At 35.7% G+C, this 25,963-nt stretch overlaps 1 protein-coding gene across 1 annotated transcript in view; it reads left to right on the plus strand.

Annotated features, from left to right (window-relative positions):
- Nucleotides 1-25,963, plus strand: part of CNTN5 (contactin 5) — a 488,151-nt gene that overhangs the window by 182,214 nt on the left and 279,974 nt on the right. Inside the window, exon 7 of the mRNA XM_046638244.1 lies at nt 19,868-19,970. Within this exon, the coding sequence (XP_046494200.1) occupies nt 19,868-19,970 (103 nt within the window). The remainder of the gene's footprint in view (nt 1-19,867; nt 19,971-25,963) is intronic.

Raw genomic sequence — 25,963 nt, forward strand, 5'->3', positions numbered from 1 at the left:
CTTTCTCTTCTTGACTTACCTGGCAGTAGATTCTCCTGAACAGTTTCAGATGAACCTTTCACTGTCTCTTCTCAATCTACCCATAAATCAATCATTCCATTTAGCTATCCATCTGTATGTGTCCATTCGACCATTTGTCTGGCTTGTTTAAACTTGCCATTGTTCCGTACAGGATTTAAGGAGGTTTATCCTTCTAAATGTAGGTGTTCTTCCAGGCTTCTACTCCCGAGCCCTCTCTGTATTTCTAAATATTTTTCTTTAGTAGGCTCTTCTATTTCTCTATTTCCAGTTTAGAATCTTAACTTCTCCAGCTTATATCTGTGTTGTTGGTGAGATCGCCTCCCTCCTAAACATCTAATGTAAATATTTCTGGATCAGTTAGAACCCTTCTAATCTCATGACCACATCTATATTCCATAGGTCTGGCAAGCCCTGTGAATTCTGCATCTGCAATGTCATCCTCATGCATCCCCTTCTTTTCTCTTCTAATTGTAACACAGTCTACCTTTTACCCAGATCAGTGGCTTTTAACTGCCTTTTTCTACAATTCACATAAGGTGAATAGTATTCCTATCCAAAACTCACTTTCAAGAGCATTGCCAGATTCTAGGCTGTAGAAGAAAAGAGAGGCTGTGAGTACAATGCCAGTGAGCTAGCTGTAACACCATCTCCTGAACCATCAATCAAGGAAGGCTACAGAAAGCAAATTCATGAGAGTGGCATCATTACAGAGATTTAAACTAGAATCCATTTTGATTAATTTTGTCTAAAGTCAACCGGTCACAAAATCAAGTTTGATTAACCACCTACTTTATCCTTGGACAAGAGACTTAACCTGTCTGTGCTTCAATTTATTTATCTGAACACGAGGATAGCATGGATACTTGTCTCATAAGGTTATTGTGAGGATTGAATGCATTCATACATGCAAAGCAATTAGAACAGTGTCTGTTACATAATAAGCTTTACTAAAGGTTAGCTATTAACACAGTATTTATGGCACAGTTCCCACTGCATTTCAACAGTGTGTGGGTCGTTGCAGTTAGGAACTACTTTCCTAGACTTTTTCTATTCCTGTAGTGTTTATTGTTGCTTTTCTTGTTTACTGTGTAAATTCAAACTCCTCTGTCTAGAATTGAGATTTTGATAGAGGTGGAGGGGTGGGGGAGTAGCAGCATTGGGAGAAGTTTTATATTCCATCACTTGTCTTCAATCTTTCCTCATCTAAAATGTACTCCAGAATTTTCTGACTCCATTGCCTTTGTCCCTCTTCTCTCTTCTTGAGATGCCCTCTTGACTCCTAGCTCAGTCTGGAAGCATTTTAATGACTTGACTGTGATATTATAGCTAGTCAGTTACAATAAACAGGAATGTAATCCACCATATAACAATATAATACACTATGTAATAAGTATAGTTAGGATTTTATTCTAAAAGCATTTCCTTATGTTTGTCCATTTTGAAATTCATCTGTCACTTTTATAATACCCACCCATACAGCCTTATGATAATCTTCATGGAAATTATATTTGCTGCCTTGATATTTTGCTACCCAGTAGAGCTCAGTATCACCTGAAAGTTTGGAGATTTTATTATTCCTATATTACTATATGTCCCGTATTAAAATACTTTACAAAATAATCAACAAATGCCAGCCCCAACTCAACACCTGAGCACTATTCCATTTTGCCAACAAGTTGCTTCCCATACCTAAGGTATTTCCCTGGCCATGACAAAACATTATCCCTCCACATTATTTCAATTCACTGTTTGCTTGTTTGATTTAAAATAGCATTTAATAAAATTTCTCAAAAGCTTTTGGAAGTCTATAACATTAAATCTAATAGGCCAGCATTTGATAGTATGATCCTCAAATATTTGCATGAGAATAATCTAGAGTGCTTGTAAAAAATGGAAACATTGGGCCATACCCAAGATCCACCCAATCAGAATTTCTGATGTGATCCTAGAAATCAGCAGTTTTTAATTCTAGAAATGTTGTAAAGTGAACAGATTATCAACAAATCTTTTCAAGACACAGGGAATGACTCTGCTCCCCTCCCTCCCAAGGGGACCCCAGGAGCCCTCTCTCAACTGAAAGTACTAGGAACAATTAAATACAAATGATCTCTCTCCGTAAGGGGCCGGAGCTCTTCTCCCAGGTCCAGTGAGTCATCAGGCCCTCCCAGAACCACATTCATAATTTTAGATAATCTTTAAGGTAATTATTGAAAGTTAAAATGCTACTTTTGGAGGAGTGCCATTATAACAGAGCTGCCAAAAGTTCCATAGGTCTTTTTATTTAGACAATCTTTCCATTATTAATAAGGTGCCCATTTTCCTGTGGTTGCCAATTTTCCTTACCTTGCTTTGTACTGCTATTCTTAACATGATCTACCTGATTTTTCTCTGAGCGTCCAATAAGGTATTGAAAAATAACCTTCAGTCTCCCTATGAATCATTTCAAATTATTTTCTTCCATTTTTCTCCTGAACTAATTCTCACATTTTGTCACGGTTAATTTGTCTAAAACTGAGCAACTCTGTGGTAGATATCTTAAGGTTTCCCTTATCCTGAAAGGATATCGAATTTATATTCTTATTTATATCCTTCTGTATTGAATTATATTCTTATTTTGTGATCACGTTTATTATCAGTGCTAAAAATCACATCCAGGATATTGAGGTTCTAAAACTCCTTCTTCTGGAAAGTAATTTGTAATATTCAGAAGAGTTTCTTCCACAGGTCACCCCAATGAAATATTTTGCAAATTTATCATAAACAACAAAACTGATTTTTTTAACAAATGTACTGAAACTCATATATTTAAATGAATGTTGTGTTCTTCAAAGTAGACGTCCTGGGAGGCAATTTACTTATACGAATATAATCTTGCCATTATTCTAAACATTTAAAACTCAGTGATTCATCTTACTATTTCGTAACCCTTGTCTCTCAGCGCTGTGGAGGAGAGATATCAGTGCATAAGTGGAGGCTTGATAATGATTAACGTTTTCCCTATGCACCAAGCACTGAGCTGAAAGCATTTCATGCATTCTCTCATTTAGTCCTCATGACAAAACAGCATTTTGATCTAATATATTTTTCATAGTTAAAGAATCTGCCATTTAGACAGGCAAGAGGTCCTCTTACCTATGTTTGTATGGCTCTAACGAGCACACTCTTAAATGTTATACTTTATTGCTTAGTTACCAGCTGGTTAAGGGACTTGCCGAAGGTCACAGTTGGTGGGAGATGTAGAACTCAAGCTCTTACTCACAGCGAGTGTTTTTCTACTGCATCATTATGCCTCCTTTGTGATAGCAATGCCAAATTAGAGTTTGGGATTACTTTATCAATATTACCTAAAATCATATTTAAAGGATGTGGTTAAAGATGAGCCTCTAGGATGAATAGCATGCCTATCCTAGAAGCAATATTTGCTTCTTCCCAAGTTCATTGGAATGGATGTTATGAGGATTTTTTTCTCAATTCATAAAGAAAGAGAAAATCCATCAAAGTTATGAAATTAGGTAAAGTGTAGGGGTAACCCATATAAGTAAAATTGGGGTTATCCTGATCTTTGGGAATGACAGACTTCATCTATAGAGAATGTAAGGTTGCCTGCTATATAGTGTGTTAATTATCTGTCAAAATATCTGTCAAGAGAATACATAGCCTAATTTTCTTAATAATTAGTAAGGTCTTCTTAATATTACACCATGCTCTTTTTCTTTAAATGTAGGTTTTCTTTTAAAATGTCAGAGTGTTAAAAAAGTGTAACTGTAACGAAAATGAAGAATGTGCCAAATCCAGAATCCTAAAGAATATTTCTCTTACTCATTGGTTTAATAAATAAATTAAAGCCAACATAAAGAAATATCCTGCTGTCGTCCTGACCTCACGATTATCAAATACATGTCTTACAATCTTATAGATGGCCAACTTGCAAATGATTCATATGTATAAACAGCCGCCTGCCACAAGTTGGTCACTGACACAGGCTCTTCTGTCTTTGCCTTTGTTTAACCAAAAGACATATCCTTAAGAAGCTTTTAGAGAATTTGAAATTTACAAGTGAGTTAAAAAAGAAAAGTTAAAGGAGAAAAAACCAGTTGGAACAATTTTGAGACTAACGTCAGAAATGGACTCTCAGGCAGGTCTGGCCAATGCAGCAGACCCACTGTCTACAACCTCTCCCTTCCCTGTGGCAACATATTTATACTACTCAGGCTAAACTTCCACCAAACAGTCATTTAGGTGAATGATCATTATATTTTAAAAAATAAGATGCCACAGACAGAATAAGAGATCAATAATTTTTACTTTAGTGTACATTATTTAAATTGTATCTTTTTGCTTTTAACATCTTACTGAGACACTTTTCCAGAGATAAAGGAGTATGGGTTATATGGGAAGAGAGTTGGATAGGATTGTGAAGGATAATAAAAGGGAATTTAGCATCACTTTTAAAATTTATATATAAATCAGTTGAGTCAGGCAGAGAGCTTTTGAGGCAGACTTAATTATTTTGTAATCCCAGTTCTGCCACATTTTAACTATGTGATCCACCTTTTCTAAAACTTGGTTTCTTGATTCATATAACAGTGATTATATCTGCCTTGAGATTGCCATAAAGATTAGAATAATTTTGCATTTAAAGAATCTGACACAGTTTACACTTTTTTGGTATTGGGGGTTCAAGAGGAATAACACACACTTTGACTCTCAAAAACCTTGCGCTGTAATAGGGAAGATAGACAAGGTGACGGTTATGTTAAAGGAAGTCACATCACAGTGTGCAAAGAGTAAAATTAAGAGGTGTCATATGTCAGGGGAGCAAAGAGGACAGGAACTAACTCTACAGGGCCATCAGGAACACTTGCACAGTGCAATGACATTGCAGAGTGAAGTGACATTTGAGTGCATAGACAGAAGGAAAATATAAACAAGGTAACTAGGGAAGAAAAGTAAATAAAAAGAAGTGGAATATGAAAAAAAACACATTTCAAGTTTTTGTCTGAGGCTGACTCTGCATCTATGAAGGAAGCATGTGTAGGGAAGAGAGGTGATTTATTTTTCTCCTTCCTTCTTAACCCTAAACTTGGACCTAGAACCCCAAATCGCCATGTTAGTACCATAAACCACTTGTTATGAACTAGGTAGTATTGTATGAGTTAAATAGTAACTAAACAATTACTTACTATTTTCTATGGAAAAAACTATGTCATTGGCTCCAAAGCACTGATTTACTGCAGAACACATGGGATACAATTCATTCATTATTTAGCAGTGTGGAGAAGGGCACGGACTCTGGAGCCAGACTTACTGAATTCAAATTCTCTCTGTGGTATTTAATGGGCATGACTTTGGGCAAGTTTTCAACCTTTCTGATTCAGTTTCCTCAGAGGTAAAATAAGGATAATTAGTAGGTCAATTAAAAGGGTTGTGAGGATTAGAGTTGACACATTTAAAGGACTTAGAAAGGTACCTGGGTATACAGTAAACCCCATAGAAGGACTGGGTATTATTTTCATTATTATATTATTATTATACATGTAGCAGTAATTGGTACTTGACCTGAAATGTCATAGTAGGCCTCTAACTGTAATTTTATGTTTTCATTTATCACTACAACTTTAGAAATCTTATAAAAAGTTTCAAAAATAAGGGAGGAGTAGGTTATAAGCTACAAAAACCATTCAAAAATCTAATTACCGGCAATATAAAAAAGTCATAGTACTACTAGAAGAAATACGACGTTACAGATCATGTTTGCATCTGTCACCGTATTGCTTACTTCCCCAAAGCTTGATTTCAGTAAACCTACTTAAACCTGTGGAACAGATTTGTCAAGCGGGGATAAGGTGATGTGTAACTTAAAAAAAGGAAAAACAGATTTCCCAAGACTTTTCAGTGTTAGAAATTCAACATTTGTATAGCCACTGTGTTGCGGTGAACGCTTAGTCTTACTATAGGTAGAGTCCTGCTCTGGTTTTCTTCTGAAAACATGTATTCAAACCCACACAGAACTAGGACAATTTGCAAAGGAGGATCCCTTTGCATTGTTATGAATCCTCTTCTGACTTATTTCCTTCCTTTTCTAAGAAAGAAAAAGTGTATCTTTTATAGTCTATTAAATATCAGTTCCTAATTGCTGTTGCTTATTAATGTGAGTAGTTATATTAAATAATTATTTGGTAGTCAAATTCTTTTTGTTCTTTGTTTTAGCTTAATACTGGATAATGTATTCAACAAAGAAGGATACTAAAAATCCTGATTAATGTAGTCCTATTGTTGTATATTGCCAAGACAAATAGATTCTTTTGTGAAAATAAAGATGTGAAAACTCAAATACTTTGTGATTTAGTCATCATCATTGACAAGCTTAAGCTAAAATCTCCATTTCATCAGTGTTAAAGACCTAAATTAAATCTTTTTAATGACCAAAGAATAGACAGTTCTACAATATATTAATGGGTTAATCCGTTTTTAAAATATTATATATTTTTGTTACATATGCATGTATATATCCATATAGAATCAAAAATTGGTAAATCTAATTTTTCTCCCACATGACATTGAAATCTGAAATTATCCATGAGGATTTGGGGGAAATTCTGGAAGCTTTATGATGGTTTCTCAATCTTGAGTAATGATAAATTCTTGAATGAATTTGAAGGTTATTTGTCATTCTATACTGGATATATAATTTGGTACTTAGTAACTAGCCCTTATCACTTGGCTTATAGTAGACTTGAACTATCTATGTGCATGAACCTACCATGATCCGAGCCTGTATGAGCCAAAACTAAGTGTAAGATATGGCTCTAGCCACCAATAAATTAGCCATCTCATTAGAGGAACAAGACATGAAAACACAAGACATTAAATAAAACATGACCAAATAGAGATGAGAAGTGTAAATAGTAAATGCTATAAGATATACAGTATGGATCCATCATTGTGGGCTACTGTGGCTGTAGAAAATATTATTGAGCAAAAGAAATTTAATCTGATCTTGTTAATGAAGAACATTTGAGTGGATATATAGGTTGATAAGTTCAATATAACAGATAAATGAACGCACCATTTCAGAGACAGTCTAACCAGAGTAGTGGACTTTTTATGGTCAAGTGAAAACTAGGGTTGAAACTTTAGCTTTGGAGCAGATTTTTAGGGCTTTATATGCCAAAACAATGAGTTTGAATTTCACCAATAAGGCAATGGGGAATCACTGATTTTTTAAGAAAGGGAAATAAATGATGATAATGCTATTTTACAAAAATTAATCTAGATTCATTGTACAGAATGGATTGGATAGAAAAAAACAGCAGAACCACAGGCCAAGTATACCAGCAAGCAAGGTCAAGGTAGTGACAGTTTGAATTAAAATTATGTCTATGGAAAGAAATACTAGAAAGAACGTGATAAAATTCCTTGATTTGCTCCTGAAACACTCTCAAACTTCAAATGAGAAGTGAAGAAAATGTTTATAAGAATCAATGCAAGATAGCAGATCAACATTTTGATAAGGAAACAGAATCAAGTGTTCAACAAGAAAAACTTGCAGACCATGGAATCCAGGCTGCCCCAAAGAGTGACATGTAGCCTGACAGAAGTTAATCAATTTATGTTCAGGCACTGCAGGTACAAAGAAGAATACACTTCATTTCCTCTTTGCTAGATACCACAATGCAATGAGGAATACGTAGAAGTAAACATCATTAAAATGCAATGAGATATGCGCTGAAATAATGGTTTGATCTGACTACTGTGAAAACAAAGAATGGAGTGAAATTAATTCTTCTAAAGATGCGGAGATGAAATTTAAGTATGATTCTTAAAGCTGAATGGTAGTTTCTTAAATAGAGGAAAAGGTTAAAAGAATTACAGAGAGGCAAACAGCATGTGTCTTTAAAGTGGCACGGTTAGTTTGGGAAGTGGAGAAAAGTGTCTTATGGCTACAGCGTAAGATTTGGGAAGAGAGGTGTCACTAAATATAAGACTATATAGAGAGGTAAGGATGGAATCGTGAAGAGCTTTGAAAGCAAATGCTAGGGGGTTCAGATTTTATTTAAAAAATATTATTGAGGAAACAGAGTCCTTTAAGAAGGGAATTAGCTATTAAGAAGTTTTTGTGGGTTTTTTTTGTTGTTCTTTGTTGTTTGTTTATTTGCTTGCTTGCTTCCAGGACGGTAACTCCAGCTGTAATAGGAAGGACAGACCAGCAGTTTCAAATGTTGATCTGGAGTCTTAAATGACATTTTGGAGAATGAGTTGACAGCATGCCACATTAATCTATTGACTAAGGAAAGCCAGATGAATATGATATGGGAAAATTCAGGTTTCTTTTTGAGAAGCAGATAAAGTGAGGCATTAAAACAGTTGTACAAAAAGATGAGTTTGCTTATAATGACCCAGGAGTTCAAAGATATGTTACAAAGACATTGGAAAGGAAGACAGACTAAAGGAGAATTATGAATAAGATTGGGCTAGATAGGATAGTTCAGATTTGGTGATGATGGTTTTGACCACTGAGTTAATTGGAATAGCTGTATGTAAATAACTGTAATACAAGGTAGAACAAAATTATTATCATAAGAAATAAAACATCACATAATCCAGAAGCAGAGGACAAGATTTCTTGCTGGGGGAATTACAGAAGTTTTTTTTTTTTTTTTTACAGGGAGGAGAGCTGGTTTTTGTGTTCTTTCTTCTTCTTCTTCTTCCTCTTCCTCATCCTTCTCCTCTTTTCCTTCTCCATCTTTTCCTTCTCCTTCTTCGTCTTTTTGTTTAAAGCTTGGCACCTGAGCTAACATCTGTTACCAATCTTCTTTTTTTTTCCTTCTTCTTCCGAAAGTCCCCCAGTACATAGTTGTATATTCTAGTTGTAGGTCCTTCTGGTTGTGCTATGTGGGATGCCGCCTCAGAATGGCTTGATGAGTGATGCTGTGTCTGCGCCCGGGATACAAACTGGAGAAACCCAGGGCCACTGAAGCAGAGTGCATGAATTTAACAACTTGGCCACAGGGCCGGCCCTGACCTTCTTCGTCTTCTTGATGAGATACAATTTGAAGTGAAGTTTATTAATAAACTGAATTTTAGTATGCAAGGGATGAGATTAAGGTATTTTTAGATAAAGATCAACAGCATGTGTGAAGGCTCATAATTTGTTAATGATAATGTACTTTTTGAAAATAACAATCATTTATGTCACATAGAATAGTGGATGCATAAAGGGGAAGAGTGAGAGGTAAAGTTGAACAGATAACCAGAAGCTAGAACATTGAAGTCTTTGAATGGAAAACTAAGGAATGAGACATTGTAAATAAAGAGAAAGGATCCATGATATGCTTTTCAGCAGTTGCAGTCAACTCTACTGTAATAATCTCTCATCTTTCTAGTTCAGTCTTCCTTATTTATAGAAGATGTTATTCTGTCTTGGTGACATCTATATTTACATCAGTGATCCATTCAATGTCATGACCTCTCAGTTTCTTGACCTCCTTGCTTCCTATGAACCTGCACCCTATCCCACCTTAGCTATCCATTACAAAAGTAATAGGCTGATTTTTGCCATTACCAATTATTCTGCCTTCATCAAAGTTTCAATTTTAAGTAAACAGCTGCCTGCCCCATAGCCTCCTTTCTGTCCAAATAATTCTGTTAGCACGTTCCACTGAAACAATTCTTCAACCTCTCAGGCTCCCCAGTGCTTTGATCAATCCACTGTTTCACTGTCCATCATACCCTCATGTCCTCAGATGCCTTCCATTTCTAGCTTAGATTACAAAATCATCCATTATAAACATTTTTCTCTGTACACTCCCAACTCTGTATCTCCCCAGTCTCTCTATCACATTCTATTCACTTGGCAGATCTCTAACCCCAACCTCAGCCTTTGTCCCATTCACTTCATGATTGTTTCTATGCAGCTGTGGATAGGAAAAAATACATAACTTCGAACATAGGTTTTTCCTGAAATTTATGATTTTGTTTATTACTCCAGCAACAAATATAACATCTTACCTGTACCTCTATCCGTTTATGCTACCTTACCTCTTATTACGACTAAAGAACTGTTCTTGGCAGTTCTATGCACTGGACTCTATGCCCTCTTACTTAATTCAAGGAGTTTCCTTGAACTTATCCCCTCTCTCCTGCCATTTGTTCCCTCCATACTGAATCATTCTCATCAGTAAATATATTAGAATATTTACTATCTTAAAAGTAACTCTTTCTTAATTCAAACCTCTCTCCAGCTCCCATATTATTTTCTCTGCTTTCTTTTATAGCAAGACTTCCTCCAAGAGCTGTCTAAACCGTATCTCAAATTTCTCTCCTATTTTCTCTTTTTTATAATCCTATAAGGACCACCACGCATGCCATCAAGGATCTCTACACTGAGGAAGCTAATGATCTGGATAAAAGGGAATCTAACTTAATGACAATCAGAATGGAAGAAAAGGAGTGGATGGGAAAGATTTTATAGAAAGCAAATTAACAGAACTTGGCAACTGATTGATTATGGACAAATGGAGAGATTTTATCACTTTATTCACTCACAAAATATTGTTTATGCTCATGTGACCATATCACAGTAATTTAAAACAAAAATATAGATTTTTATGATTCCACATTAGAAAATTGCCTTCAATTTTCCTCAAAATGAAAAAAGAGCATAAGCATTGAAATACATAAAAATAAAATATTTGCTGCTTCTATGTCACCTATCACACATCTTCCACAGAGTTGATGATGAGCAGATTCATTAATCCGGTTATCAAATATTCTTGAGCACTGACTTTGTACCAGGCCCTGTTTGGGAATGCAGAGGGAATAAAACAGTGTAATTCTTGTTCTGGTAGAGCTTATAGATTAGAAGAGAAACAGATATTGAGCAAAGGAATACAAGTGCTATCAGATTAAACGATTGCTTATAATCGTGATTAGTTTTACAAAAAAAAGAAGAGAGTACTATAACGTATACATATAGTCTATATATATAGGAACAGAATACAACATATATATGTATTCTATAACTGTATATATATTATAGTACTCTTTCCTTATATACACATATAAAAAGAGAGAAAGAAATTAACCGTGTTGGGTAGGGAGGGGCAGGGAGTAGAAGATCAGAAAAATCTTTCCTGAAAAAGTAATATTCGAAGTAGAGTTTAGTTGTCCGCAAAATTAGAATTGACAAAATGAATTCTGCTTTGCAAACAGCAGGAACTTTTCCTGGGGAGCAGCATAGCATAATGAGGGGAGGTTGGTTTCAGAATTAATGTAGTCCTAGATTTGAATCCCCTACTTGTCATTTTATAGCTAGTGATGTTGAGCAAGTTGCTTAACGTCTCCAATAATCAGTTTCCTCTTGTTTAAAATAGGCACAATCATATCTACCTTGCTGTTGTTGTAACATTTAAATGACAATTTAGTTACACACACTTAACACAGCGCCAGGCTTATAGCAGGTGTTCAGCCAGTGTTTATTCTCTCTCTACATCTAGAGTGTTCAATGCACAGAAAGCCCTGTGATGAGGCTGTGATAATCAACGTTTCCCCTCAGGAAATATGTATGTTTTGAACTATATCATCCATAGAGCCTTTGAAATCAGTAAGACTTTGTAAAATAAAATATGTGGTGAATTGTTTACAGAGCAAATCAGGGCCTGGTATGTTTAGTATCTCAAATGTGAGTGCTAACAGCAGGAATACTGGCATTCTCAACAACAAGACTGAAGTGAGAAAACAATCTGTGCAGATTAAAGTGTAAAAATAAACTTTTAACAATAGTTTAAACAATCCATTTATCACATTTTCTCGAAGAGTTATGCAACCAGGCAGCTGATCAACTGAGCTGGCAGAACTAATTCCTCCAGGATATTTTAAGTCCCTTGACTCCTTGGTGATTACTGTATGAATAGATAGACAGCTATGGGTAAGAAACTTTTCTGGAAGGAATAATTTCTCTGAAGAATGTTAAAAGTTTAGAAATAAAAGGCAATGTGGGTGTGTTCTAAGTAGTTGCAAGGATCAGAAGTTCACTCAAATGAACCTAATAAAAGACTTTTGTTTTTAGGAAATACATGACATGATAAAAGAAAGGAGATACTAGAGAAATCCAAGATTAGGGTCTATAATATGGCGTGACTTCATGAGAACTGAGATTGGAAGGTAACTGAATCCAAATAGTTACAGGAATCTTGGCCACACGATATATAGCTATTCCCTTTATTTCTGCTCCAGTGTGTGACTCAGCTATTGTAGACAGCTTTTCTATTGTCTGATTGGCTTAGTCTTACCCTTCCATTTGAATAAATCCTCCCTACCTTGCAGATGATGTGTGTGTAGGAACTGCCTCCTCATAACTTAGGTTGGCCTTGCCTCACCTTTATCTTATTTGTATCTCACCGCATGCTTTTAGTTTCTTGTACAAAGGACTATGGATATAACAATTTATGGTTAACGCGTTTAATGCAGTGAGAAAGTCCACCATATTTCTAGTCACTTTACTTTCTCTTTTTAGTGGAAAAAAAATCTTCTCTTAGAAATAAATATTTGAATGAATTGTATAAAAACTTAGTTTGTAATTAAATCACAATTGAAAAGAACCAACTCTGATTAGGGAGGGAGATTCTCATAGAATTATTTAGACTTTCAAGGCATTTAATTATTGGATTGAACATTAATATGTCTTTCAAAACCATTGTATTTTTATTTAATTTCCTTTTGAGTCAATATAGTTGTTTGCCCATTATTACTGGGTCCAGTCCAGCTAGCTTCTAAAGAGTGACCTTGGCTGTAGAAATGAGGAATCTAGTTCATTCAATAGCTGATCTGTTGTTATAGTCACATGGCTCTTGGTGGCATATCATAAAAATCAAAGTACCAGAATTTTTAGCAGGTACCAAATTTTTCTTTTTTTTTATATATTCAAAACCACACATAGGTAGACATACAGACATACACACACACTTCACAAAGTGAAAGAAAATTTAAGTATACAAAATTAACTCATAAGAGTTTTAAATAATGGACTTATTATGAAACCATATATGTTTTTGCTGTATAGATATATTTACAAAGAAGATTCTTTAATTTTATTTGTGAAGAGAAATTTGTGAAAATAGAAAACATTTACTTTTCTAAAAAAGGAAAACTCTTCAACATACTTCTCATTCGAAGTGAATGTTCAACCCCTTGCTATCAAATTTTTCAAGTTTTCTCTATCTAGCCTATTGTTTTCATGTTTAGAGAGCTTGTATGTTGTAGAGAAAAAAATTAGTTGCTTTTTTTTTTGTAAGTTCTTTTTCCAAATTATTGATGCGCATGGAATGAGACCTCAGATGATAGTCGGGGGAGATGGGTATATTTCCCAAAATCACAGTGGCAAGAACAGGAGAGGAAAATACACCTTAAAATTCAGTAGTCAGAGGAAAGCAATTACAGTGTGAGGCAGCCCCTTGACAAATTCTTGATGCTTGGGAAGGGGAAAAAAATCTATTGGTTTCTCTGATTTTTGAGAACATACATAATAGTATTGAAAAACATCCCATAATAATAAACATCTCTAGTTCTTCTCAATCTCCCTAGATAAATAATGCTCATAATGGTGCGTTTGTTTGAAGATAACACAAGTCATTTATTTCCTTTTGTCAGGAGATCCTTCAATCCCTTTATTTACATAACAATGACTCACCTAAAAAGAACTATGACTCAGGGTAGTATACATTTTTTGAGGTGAGAAAACAATATATTGTCTGTCTATCTAGGCTTATGAAACTGTTATTTATCAGGGACTCATTAGGGAACTGAAAAGGAGGCATCTGGACACTTTTCTAAATGATTAAAATCTCCAAAGCCTATAACAATTTATTTGAAAACAGTAAGTAACAGGGATATATTAACCTACAATATACATTCCCTAACATACCACTAGATTTCTAAACCCTCAGTAACATTAGCAATCTCATTATACAGGAGAAAGTGAATCTAAAAAGATTCTGTGATTGCCTCAATGTTTCAATAGAAGAGCCAGCGCTGCTGCTGGGGTCTGCCTCATTTATCTGGGAATCACAGGTTGATATTTAATATGTCCTGAAAGGATGGGTACAGTGACATGTCTCAAACCCAGCACAATATCTGTAAGCATAGTGTCAACTATTTAGTCATTTCCTTTCTCTCCTCTCTCATTTTTATCATTATTATTATTATTATCACTTATTTGTTGTTATTATTTATTTGGACTTTCATTTCCTTACCAGGGGGCTTCCATAGCACAATAATTTTATATTTATATTCAGATTCCTAAAGACAGTAAAAAATAATTGCAAATAAAGCTTCTATTGAAACTCAAGAAGTATAAAATAAAAATAATGTAGAGAACTGTGATATCACATATATTTCTGGTGAAATAAAAGAAAATCTCCAAGACATTTCACTAAGTAATTCAATGCATTAAAATATGCAAACCATTTAACGTGCAAACTATAGTTCAGTTCATTTTGATGCTTATCCTAGGTATATCTTCATTAGATTTATTGTGTTTGATTTACCAACATGTAATCACTGATAACAATACTATGAATAATATTAACTCTTGGTGCTATCTCTAGATAAAATCAGTTGCCTATTGATTGTTGAAACTATTTTTCCAAATGAGTGCCGTGCAAATTTATCAAGCCACTGCTGCAGCATCTTAATAGATGACTAATAAAATATGATGTTCCTGGATATTACTTATTATCTAGCTCCTACTTATATTTGAAATTTCTCTCTCACTGTTCTTTCATACTCAATACAATAAAATTAAATTTCTGATAAAATTCAGATAGAATCTTACTTCTATGTCTTTAATAACACTTTCCCTTCCACCTGAGAGTCACTAAACCTCCACCATCACATCTTCAACTTCAATTCTACTGGCCGAGCTTGGATCAGATGCCCATAACAAGTTAACAACCACAGCCAGGAAGGCAGAACCTATGGGAAGATAGTGGCTCTGATTCAACTCACATGGTTAGAGAAGATGGAAGAGACATTTCCCAAAAGAAGCACTGAGAATATAAGCCGCTATTCTTGAAAGACAAGATACAGATGTGGAGTACAATTGGCAAAGATGTTGAAGACAAAAATATCATATACATTCTTTGTACACAAGAAAATGATCAGCCATACCTTTTTAACTCATTAGCTATGCCAATTTTTAAAGGTTTACTAGACATGAATTATTAACCCTAGAGATGAGTATTGCCATGAGTGTCAGACAGAAATGTCATTTAAAATATGTAACAACTGTCATCACATGGACAGTGACCAATCAGAACTGATCTCCAGATGATCAGAAAAAAAAGCAAACAAATCTGGCTCTGGTATGAGAACTAATACATACATTTGATTATAATTTGTCCTACTTTTAGGGCAAGTCATCAATGAATGCAGATTATAGACCCTCTGTATGCCATTTTTTCAGGCATTTTTAGTCTGCTACATTGTAATACTAAAAAGGACAAATAACATGATAAAAATCAGAATTAAGGCAGGTCCAACTTTGAATTTCTTTAATGTACATAAAATCACCCAGACAAATTATTAAAAAATAGAGTCAGTAGCCCCTCCTTCAAAGATTATTTATCACCGGGCTTGGAGTTGAACGCTGTAGCCTGAAATTTTAATAAGTTTTCCCGATTTTTCTGATTGTCATTGGCTCTCCGTTCTGCAATATACTTGGAAAAATACTGCTCTAAATTGCATTCCACTTATGGAAAAGCACTCTAGTTCTTTGTAAGTAATTGGAATAAATAAGAAAATCAACAACCATGAAGACATAGAGAGAGAGTAATATGCTCTCAGCTGGAAGGCTTCTGTTATTAGGAATTAGAGTAATTTGAGGTCATCTTTTAATGTCATGTAATTCCAAAGTAGGGCAGTCAGCTAAGCCAGAAGAGATAGGTGGGGGGAAAGACATGAAGACACAGTGAGGTGTCTCTTGAGCATATTTAAGTTAATACTAGGGACTATCAAAAAATAAAAGAGTTACCTTGACTGAAGAGATAAGCCTAATATTTTGATCTTTACTTATGTGTCTTACATAACTGTTTCCCTTTCCTTTCATCATCATACCCTACCCAACAAAAGAAATTACAAGCTAAGCTGCATATGACTTGAGATATTAAAAACTGCAGCTGAAATAAACCAAATAGCCATGACAGACAATCAATGATTGATGTAACTTGTGTGGTATGCATGGATTCCTATACTCTGTGATTGAAATCCCTCAACAGAGTGATGTCAAGAAAATAGGTATGGACTTAAGGTCAGAAAAGTCTTATTTTTGCCCCATTTCCACCAACAGTTTTCCACAAGGCCTGGGGCCAATTAGCTGTCTCCTTTGACTCTTAGCTCTCTCATCTTTAAAAGGAAGAGGGTATATTATATAAGCTAAGTTGAACTTTAGCTCTAACATGAAATTATCCCATGAAACATAAAACAAAACTTAATTCCTGAATGTAATCAATTGTTAAAGAGCGAGACATATTTAAAGAGATTTCTGTCTTATATCATCATTATCGAAGTAAAATGCCATTTATTTCTTACAGTACAGTACAGCTCAAACTAGGTAAAACAATTTGAAGCCTCTTATTCAAAGCTTTTCATTGTATTTTTAATATCTAGTTCAGATATTAACAAACTTCTTGGGCCCTGCAGTGAGGCTTAATAGTGTCTTTGGCCAAATGGGAATCATTTGAGGAACACCAGGAGGCCCTACCTAGACAAAATTACTTCCCAAATACTACCAGGAGTGCCCATCATTTGAATCTGTCTTAAAGATTAAAGTTATAAAAGAATGTCTTCTTTGCAATTCACAAACATTATCTGAAAGACACGAGAGAGAATATACGTATCTGGCTCCTATTCGCCAATAATTTCAGTAATACCTTGGTATTATTCAGAGGCAGATCAAAGTTTTAAAGGACATGAAATGTTGTACAATTGTAGGACACTCTTTAATAAAAAGAATACAAAAGCATTACTATAAAAGTGGATTCTAAAGGAAATTTTTATTTAGGATAGGAAAAGAAATCAACACAAGCTACTGGAGCTTTGGAGATTCAAATTCCTTTCTTCTGAGACCTAACAACGCCCTGGAAATAATTATATAGAAATATTTTCTAAATTCAGCTTGACTGTCACTGCCCTTCTACAATACTCCACGGCACTCAGCAACTGCCAGCATTCACAGGAACCCGTGGAAGTAAGGGTGTTAAGTTTAATAAGCATCATACTAAATCATCTATTATTAAACCATCATGTTAACAGGCAGACAAGGAACAAGAATACTAGAAAATCAATGTTAAGAGTGGATGGGGAGATCGGAAGCTGGCTTTAGGGACTGCTTCAGGTGGGGAGTCAAAGATAGCCACTGAACAGATGCCTGGGAGTCCTCATATGGGGGCTTACAAGAGGGCATTAAAGATGAACCTTCCATTGGATACCTTCAGCCGGGTATCACCAGCAGGCCAAATCCTGCTATTCAGGAGAGACACAGGGAAAAAAGAAGACACGAGGACATAAAAGAAAAGAAGTTGGAAAGTATTGGGGGAGGGCAGGAGAAGGAAACAAAAAAAGAAGTAGAAGCAAAAACCATTATTGAGAAAGAGATAGAGACAAAGTGCTTAAACATCTGTTTTGAGTGATATAGCAGTACTAACCTTTCAATTCGCTTGCCATTTGTCAGACTTTTTGTGTGCAGCAAGCATTAAACTAGGAAGCAATCCAGGGAGTTAGCTTGATAGAGCAAAACATTACATTAATGGTAATTCTCTTCTATTCCCTCACTTTATAGATTAGAAAAATGAGACGCAGAGGTTGCAACCTGTCAGAGATGGCACAGTCTAGTCATTAACAGAGCCAAGTCCAGAAGCCCCAATCTCTTTGATGAAAACATCAGTAATATTTTCTCTATTATTGCTTTGCCAAAAACTAGCAAAAAGAGGAAAGATGATCTTCCTGTTCTCAGTGAACTTAAACACTTTCCATCTAAAGTTATCTGCATTCTTCCTTCAAGGCTCAGCTCAGATCAATAATAGCAAACAAAAAATGAACACAGAAAGATTTTCTTTTCCAAAGGTAACCTTTTCTCCCTTTGCACATACAGTGCATCTTGCCTTTATATCTTATAGCATTTATTTTATTCTATCTGGGTTTCTTTCTCTTCTCTCTCATCACATATACATGCACAATGGAATCGCACATAGACTTATATGTACAAACATGGGCATAAACATAGATGTCCCCAAACACACACACAAGCTCCTCAGACAAGTGTCTATGCTAAATCATAACTATGTCCTCTGTCGTGCTTTACACATAAGGGTCTCCGAAAAATTATTTTTGGGAGACAGTTAGCTCCAGGGCTACCTGAGGGCACTAGCCATGGAATTCACCAGGCCTCAGCTAGTGCATTGTATTTTGATAGGTGAAAGTCCTATCCAATCTCATGGCTTCAACTGCCACCTCTAAATTAGGATGCTAAGTGTGTATAACATGCCCAGAACTCATGTCAAGCTTCATTCTCTCATTACGTTATCTGGTCAGACACTTTCTTCTGAATATCCTATAGGTATCACACTCAATACTCCTAAAATGAAAGTCATCAGCTTTCCTACTGTAGCTGTGTTCTGTTCATTGACATTGCCCAACTCCCCCAAGCTGGAAACCTTACTGTTATTATTGATGAGGTCCACACCCTTATCCCCAACACCCTCATTGTGTAACACATTCAATTCTTCGTAGGTTCTCCCATCTAGCGCCTTTTCTCTTTGTTCACTACCGTAACTCAAGTCCAGGCCTTTATTGCTTCTACCTTGGGTTATTGAATAATGTAATTGATTTACCAGTCTCTGCTCCAGTTCCAGTATATACATCTCAGCAAAATGCCAGTCCCCTATTCAAAACCCCAATGGCTCCAAGTTACTTACGGATTTAGGTTTGAATGTCTTACTCTGATAATCAAAGCCCTCTTTTTTTGGACTCCATTTATATTTACAAATTTGTCTAGTATCACTTCCCTTCACATACCAACATGCCGGAAAAACTGATATTCCTATTTCTGGTGGTTTCCTGTCTCTTTGACTTTGTTCTTACAGTTCCATTTACTTTCACTCCTATCTTTTCCCTACTTATCTAAATCCTAACTATTCTTATAATCTCCTCAAATGCACACAATACTTTAGAGATATCTCATTCATGACACCCATCACTTCCTATCTTGCATTATGATTATTTTGATATATAGCTCTTCTCCCACACTTGGGTATATGTTGTTTTTTCCTTTAAGAATACACTTGTGGAGTGCTTGAGAGCACAGTTCATGGCTGATTTATCTTTGTAACTCCCACAATGCCTAGCAAAATGCTTACACATTATGGATATTCAACAAATAAATGTTGACTTAATAAATAAATATTCATTCACGTGACAAAGATAAAGAAAGTCCCAACACCTATACTTATTTTTAAAAGAATCAACACTATTATTTACCATGGGAAATGTTCATAGTTATTTATTTCCTCTGGAACATAATCAGTAACTAAACTACCAGTGTTAATTAACACTTTCAGTAATTTTTGTCTTAAATGGTATTGAACATACATGCAACCCAATCGTTCAGGGAAGACTAAGACTTCATCATAATCATTAAGTCTAAGTGTACTTATTTCAATGCATCAAAAATTTAGCAGTCATCAAACGGACATTAACAATCGAACCACAGTGCTTTTCAATGTAACATCTCCGGGATTGGAAAGAAATTGTGACATTCATTTTATGCTTAAAGATTATTCTTATTTCCCAGGTGTGATGGGAGAATATGAGCCGAAAATTGAGGTCCATTTTCCTTTCATGGTTACAGCTGCTAAGGGAACAACTGTTAAGATGGAGTGCTTTGCACTTGGCAAGTAAGTACATATTCTTCCATAATTAGACACAATTGTTTATTAAAATGTGACATATCTTATTTTTGGATCACTTATTTTGTTAGGTGTCATTTTCTCAGAAACTCCTTGGTGGCTATTCGTTTTTTAAAAGAAGGGCAAATGGGAATTGATGAAGTAACCAATTATAATTAGCTTTCTAGTCATTTCTATGAACAATAACTTATGTAATTTTACCATTTTAACATAAAGGAAACTTCTTTAAATAGAAGAAGAGCTTTAAATCTCTTTGCCTACATGTCATAAAATTTCAGTATCATTCTTAAATTTCATTCAGCAATGACGTAAATAAAAAGATGATAAAAGGATAAGGTGCTAACTGCTCCCCATGTATAAGATGTAAATTCTGATAAGATATAATAAGACAACAGTATAAAAGTCATGACAACAATAGTTACAGTGAGCGAACTGATTACTTCAGTGTCTCCTGAAATGATAACATGGTAGCACCAGCTGTCAATATGTACAACATGTAATCATCCCCCAAATCAGAAAGATGATTTATATCACACTCTAATGTCTGCTATACTTAATGATTCCATTTCTGAGGGTTTAAATCCTGTGATATATAATCACTTGTCAATGATGTTTACAATATGAGTGTTGGGCGTAGAGGCAGGAGTGGGATTTTGATTATATTTGATTAGAGTATTATGATTTATTTTAAACAGAGTGTTGTTGTTTTGGTTTTTTAGGGTGATAAGACCTCAGGGTCCTTTCTAGACTCTATAATTATAATTTGCATAAATGCATCTCTATCAGATTTACTAATCATTTGACTTCAGTTGTGGTGAGCTAACTCCCACAGCATAACTATAAAGTACTTGGAGATAAAACTGCTATACAAATGTGCTTAAAGTAAGCTTAGCCTATGGGGGAGGAAAATATAAGTAAATATGAAAAATTCAGCTAATAAGAGGGGGTTTAGGGCATGAACATAGTAAATACTATGTTTTCTAATTTCAAGACTGATTGAGATAACATATATGTTCAATTTTGCTTAAACTTAAATAGAAGCAGGATCATAATAGACCAAAAAGAAAATAAATTGTTGCGTGGCCCATCTTTTGAGCAAAAGATGCATATAAATAGAAATACATTTCAAGAATTTAAAATTCATCTAGGGAGGTATTTGGGCAGATATCTGAAGAAGTCTTCCAAACCTAAAGATACAGTTGACCTTCTATATACTCGTGGATAGGGAGGGCCGGCTAAGGTACTTCAGCATCCATGGATTTTGGTATCTGTGGGGGGGTCCTGGAACCAATCCCCCTTTGCTCCCAAGGCACCACTGTATTAGTTAAATGCACAAGATTAAATAATACCTTAAAAGTCTTGTTTTTCACCATTTTGCCATGTTGTGATCTCAAGTGTGCCTGAAACTGTCCACAGTAAGAAACTCAATTCTGATAAATACAAAAATAATATATCTTGGCTTGATGCCAAAGGTTTTAGTATATCCTGCAATTAAATAATTCTTGAATGCCAGAATTTGCACTAAATCGAAAAACAAACAGAGGTCCTATTGTAAAACAAATTAGAAAACTGAATTTATAGACAAAAAAACAATATGGGATATTTCCCCAGGCAGACTTATTTAATAAGTTAGATGTGTTTACTTTTGGAAGTCTTGAAATATGCTTAGTAAATTGATCCTTAAAGTCCCTTTCATTCAGGTAGGATTCAACAGTCAAATTATGTTCCTTTAGTACTTTAGTTTCTTTAAGTTCTCTACTCCTTCTTTGCCACTCCCTCTCTCATGCCCTGTCCCAAAAATAAATAAATAAAAGAAGAGATAAAGAAGACACACAGCCTGTTAAGAATGTCTCTGTTGCTCATTTGGTATCCTTTCCACGAAGTGTCACCATTATGAAAAAAACACTGTTATTAAGAGATCTAGCTCTACCTAAAGACTAACTTACCACTCTGATGAAAGTAAACAAGATCACAGAAATAGCATCTTCCTTTACAGCACATTGTCACGTGGAGTAGATCATCATTTTTGTCCCAACATGATTACAGCAATTTCAAATTAATACCTGAGCATCTGCTTAGTTCCCACAGCTCACCTGAACTGCTTCCCACTTTAACAAGTGCTTGATTCTCTGGTGGGCCTTTGTCCAAGAATTTTAGTGTCTGTCACTAGATATCTATCAGTACGTTGCCACTCAAGCTGAGTATTCCCCTCAGTCTGTCCCAGTAGAATATTTTAACCAAATGTTCCTCATAGAGTGTTATGACCAAATTCTGGCACAGAGCATTTCAAGCTCTTTTCTACCTCATGGCCCTTGTACTTGCTGTTCTCTCTATCAGGAACACTCTTCCCTGTGCTTTCCATGCTGCCTCCCACTTATCCTCTGCCTTCAAATTAAATATCACCCTATAATGAGGCCATCTGTGAAAACTTTATCTAACTCACACTCATTATTCTCTATCTAAATACTTGTAGTTTTTTCTTAATAACCTTTAATACAGTTTTAAATTATTTACATATTTTTTTTACTTAAAATTTTCTCTGTATTAGTCAGGAATCCAGCTAGAAACAGGATCCAACTGAGATGGTTCAAGAATATAGTACAGGCATTAGTGGAAGATCTGTGAGCAAGTTCAAGAGGACCAAGGAAAGAAACTGAGACATTTGTAGAGTAGTGATAGCAGGAAGTCATTCTTACCCTTAAGCCTGAATGAGCAAGGAGGAGGAGATAGCGTCACTAAAACTAGGGAAAGCAGGACACATGGAGGGAGCCAGGGCCACTCAACAGGAGCTGTAGTCTCTGCAGCTGTGAAGAGATGCATCAAAGGAACAGCTGAGGAAAGAATCAAGAAGTTCATATCCTGACTTCTTTTTCCTCGTGCTTTCTGATCTCCTCTGGTGGCTGTCATGGCTGAAGGCAACCAGAGTTTTCTTGTAAGACCAAAGGATGCAGTCAACAGTACATAAAGGGAAACAGAAAGTCTAGGGGAAGAGGAGAAGACAGGCAAGAGAGGGAAACAGAATAGCCAGCAAGTCCCCATCATTAAGTTTTAAGCCGTAAAGTATCTTGAAAGAAGCTAAAACTGAATGCAAATCTGGAGATTTTAATAACTATATGCCAGGAACTGTACCAGCTTCCAAGGATTTCCATAGTCCCTGTTCTCAAAGAGATGCCAGTCAATCTTCATATATTTCATTGCATCTAGCAATGCTCTGGAGTCCAGTCTTAGTCATTACATAAGCAGCAGCACACACTTGACCAAGGTGTCCTCCCACAGTCAACTTTCATCTTTAGAGAGATCTACTGCCCGTCTTTTTGTTCCAACTTTAAACTAAACAGGAATAATAGCAAATTTTGTTCCTCTTGAATTTTCTCTGACTCATGAAATGATCATGAACCTTTGATAGGCCAAATTGGGGAATTTCTTTGATTGTTAAAGAATAATACTGTTCCATTGCTCACAAACTATGTTTTTACTCCTCTTGAAGAGTACATTTACCTCTATAATCTGTCCCTAATGGTGCTGATTTCATAATTTAGAAGATATAAATTAATGCAGATAATTTAAAAATATATAAGCTGATATTTTTTCTGCATCCTTAAAGGAAAATAGCAGAAGACAAATGATTTTAGGTTATTGAATTTCACTCTCCCTTAATATTATACAAGTTCACCAACCAGCCTAATTTGAAGTTAAGAACAAAGTCAATAGGAAAGCTAATAAACCGTGAATTTTCTTCTAAAGAAAATTCTACTTAAATCTGAATTTAACAAAAATCAAATGGCTTCCCTATAGGCTGCTGCAGCAGAATACTACAGAAGTTACTAGTTACACTCCTAGAAATCTCTCTGAAGATAGAATTATACAATACTGAGTACAGAAGTTACTCATGAAGTGGCTGTGACATGCTATGCTTGGTATTGGTTAATTCTGCAAGGGTATTATCTCCCCATAAAAATAGGAATTACTAAAAAAGGATCCATAGGGAAACAGAGGTGTGTAAAAGCTTGGGAAATACAGCAAAGTGTAAGAAAAAGGCAGTGGCACGGGGGAGGGGAGATTAATTACTTTGGAAAGAAAAGGCTGTTTTAGACATATGGAGGGTTATTATCAAGAGATTGCTCACAAGCTGTTCTCCAGTCTCAACAAGGTGGGGAGAGGGTGAAATTCAACAGTATGGGATTAAACTAGCAGAATTATGTTGGGGATAATGTAGAAGTTCTTGATGAAAAAGAAGTTGCTACAGGGAAAACGAGTTATCAGCAGAGGCTGTAGGAGCTCTTTCCCCACACTGCCGTAAGAATATAATAACACCCATTTGTCTTCTAATAATTTAGATGTAATGTTTCTTGAAAGGAGAGAAATGGTGTAGGTCAGGGTCGGAAATGAAAATTTTAAGCACTCTCTCTCGCTGGCCGCTCATCCACACACTCTGCCTGAATATTAAGAGCAGAAGGCTAGAGAGCCAGGTCGATTTAATTAGCTCCCATTTGGCAACTACATTATTACATAACATTTTAAAGTGGTTGGTGGCGTATGCAGGAAGGAGAAATGAGGAATGTTGCCTTTTCTTGCTCAGCATTTAGCCCAGAGTCTTTAGTTAGCGAAGGATGGGTGTCTGATATTTCCCAGGTTTTAAATACTGGACACAATTCTCTTGAAAGGAAATGAGAGATAGGAGGTCAAAGGACAATCAAGTAAGGAATCCCCTAGGGCTCTAATAAATATTTCATTTCAATTGTTCTCTCTAAATTTGGTATGTACTTGAAAGTCGGTGATTTTTTCAACTGATTGCATTTAGATTTTACTTCTAGTTTGTATAAGTTAACTAGGGAACACAGAGTAAAATGAGAACTTTAAAGGATGGAGAGTTAGTAACTGCAGAAAGCAGTGACCATCACTAAGGCCGAGAGGAAAAACAGGAAGAGTTGAAATTATTAAAAATTAGAAGCTCAGAGGTACCCCTGAGGCCCCAGACCTCTGAGGTGCAGGCACCAGCTAGCTGGCTGGTACTAGGGTTTTGAGGTGAGGTGCGCAATGAAGCTTGTCCTACAAGTCTTGGAAAAACTCCAACTAGATTCCTTTGCTGTTCCCAGAAAGACGCCTTGCTGAAGTACCATTTACAGGAATCTCGAGCAGACAAGAAGCAGACAGAGTGCAAACAAGGAGTCTGTCCCTTCTCCTTCCTCAAGCCTTGCAGTCTCCTTCCAGGGTGCCCCTTGGCAGTGCAGAAATGTGGTGTACAGAATCAGCCCTCACATCACAAAACAGAGTAAGAAGGGTAGAGCTGAGAGGCGGTAATTTAATAACTAGGACAGGTGCCACTTTACATTTTCAAACTCATCTCTATATCTTAATCAACCACACCCCTTCCTATACCTCATCCACACATGCTTTTCTGCTTCTATGATCCTCTAACCCTGTCTCCTCAGTCTAAAACATCCTGTCATCACAATCTCTTCAGTCTTAGGCTTAGATTAAATGCCACTTCTCTGTTAAATCCTGCCTGCTTTTCTTGAGATCCAATCTCTTATCTTTGGGACTACATGACTACTCATATTTCATCATTTTGCCCGGCCCATTACACCAGCTATGTGTATCTGTCTTCTTTACCGTGCCAAGTTTTTGGATCCCTAGAGTATTTTTATATGTAGTAGGTGCTGAATATGCTTACTGAGTTGAATTCAAGTGTGAGAAATGTGGTCAATCTTTTGTAACAGGAGATATTTTATTGCCTTGGTTTGATCAGACAGAAGTCTCCAGATGCCTTTCACATGTCTTGGCCCTGAAAATTCTGACCATATTAAATTAGCTATAGTTTTCTGGAAGGTTTCATTTCACCATGTGACCTTTTGTAGACCCAGAAAGATCACGAGATATGTCACATAGCCACCACCAACAAAGAAGTAAAATTTGGTCACTGATGCTTAAATGACCCCATGTGCAAGGGCAAACTTGGGGTTATTCTGTAATAAAAAAGC

The sequence above is a fragment of the Equus quagga genome, chromosome 14 (genome assembly GCF_021613505.1).
Source record: "Equus quagga isolate Etosha38 chromosome 14, UCLA_HA_Equagga_1.0, whole genome shotgun sequence".
In the NCBI taxonomy this organism is placed as follows: Eukaryota; Metazoa; Chordata; class Mammalia; order Perissodactyla; family Equidae; genus Equus; species Equus quagga.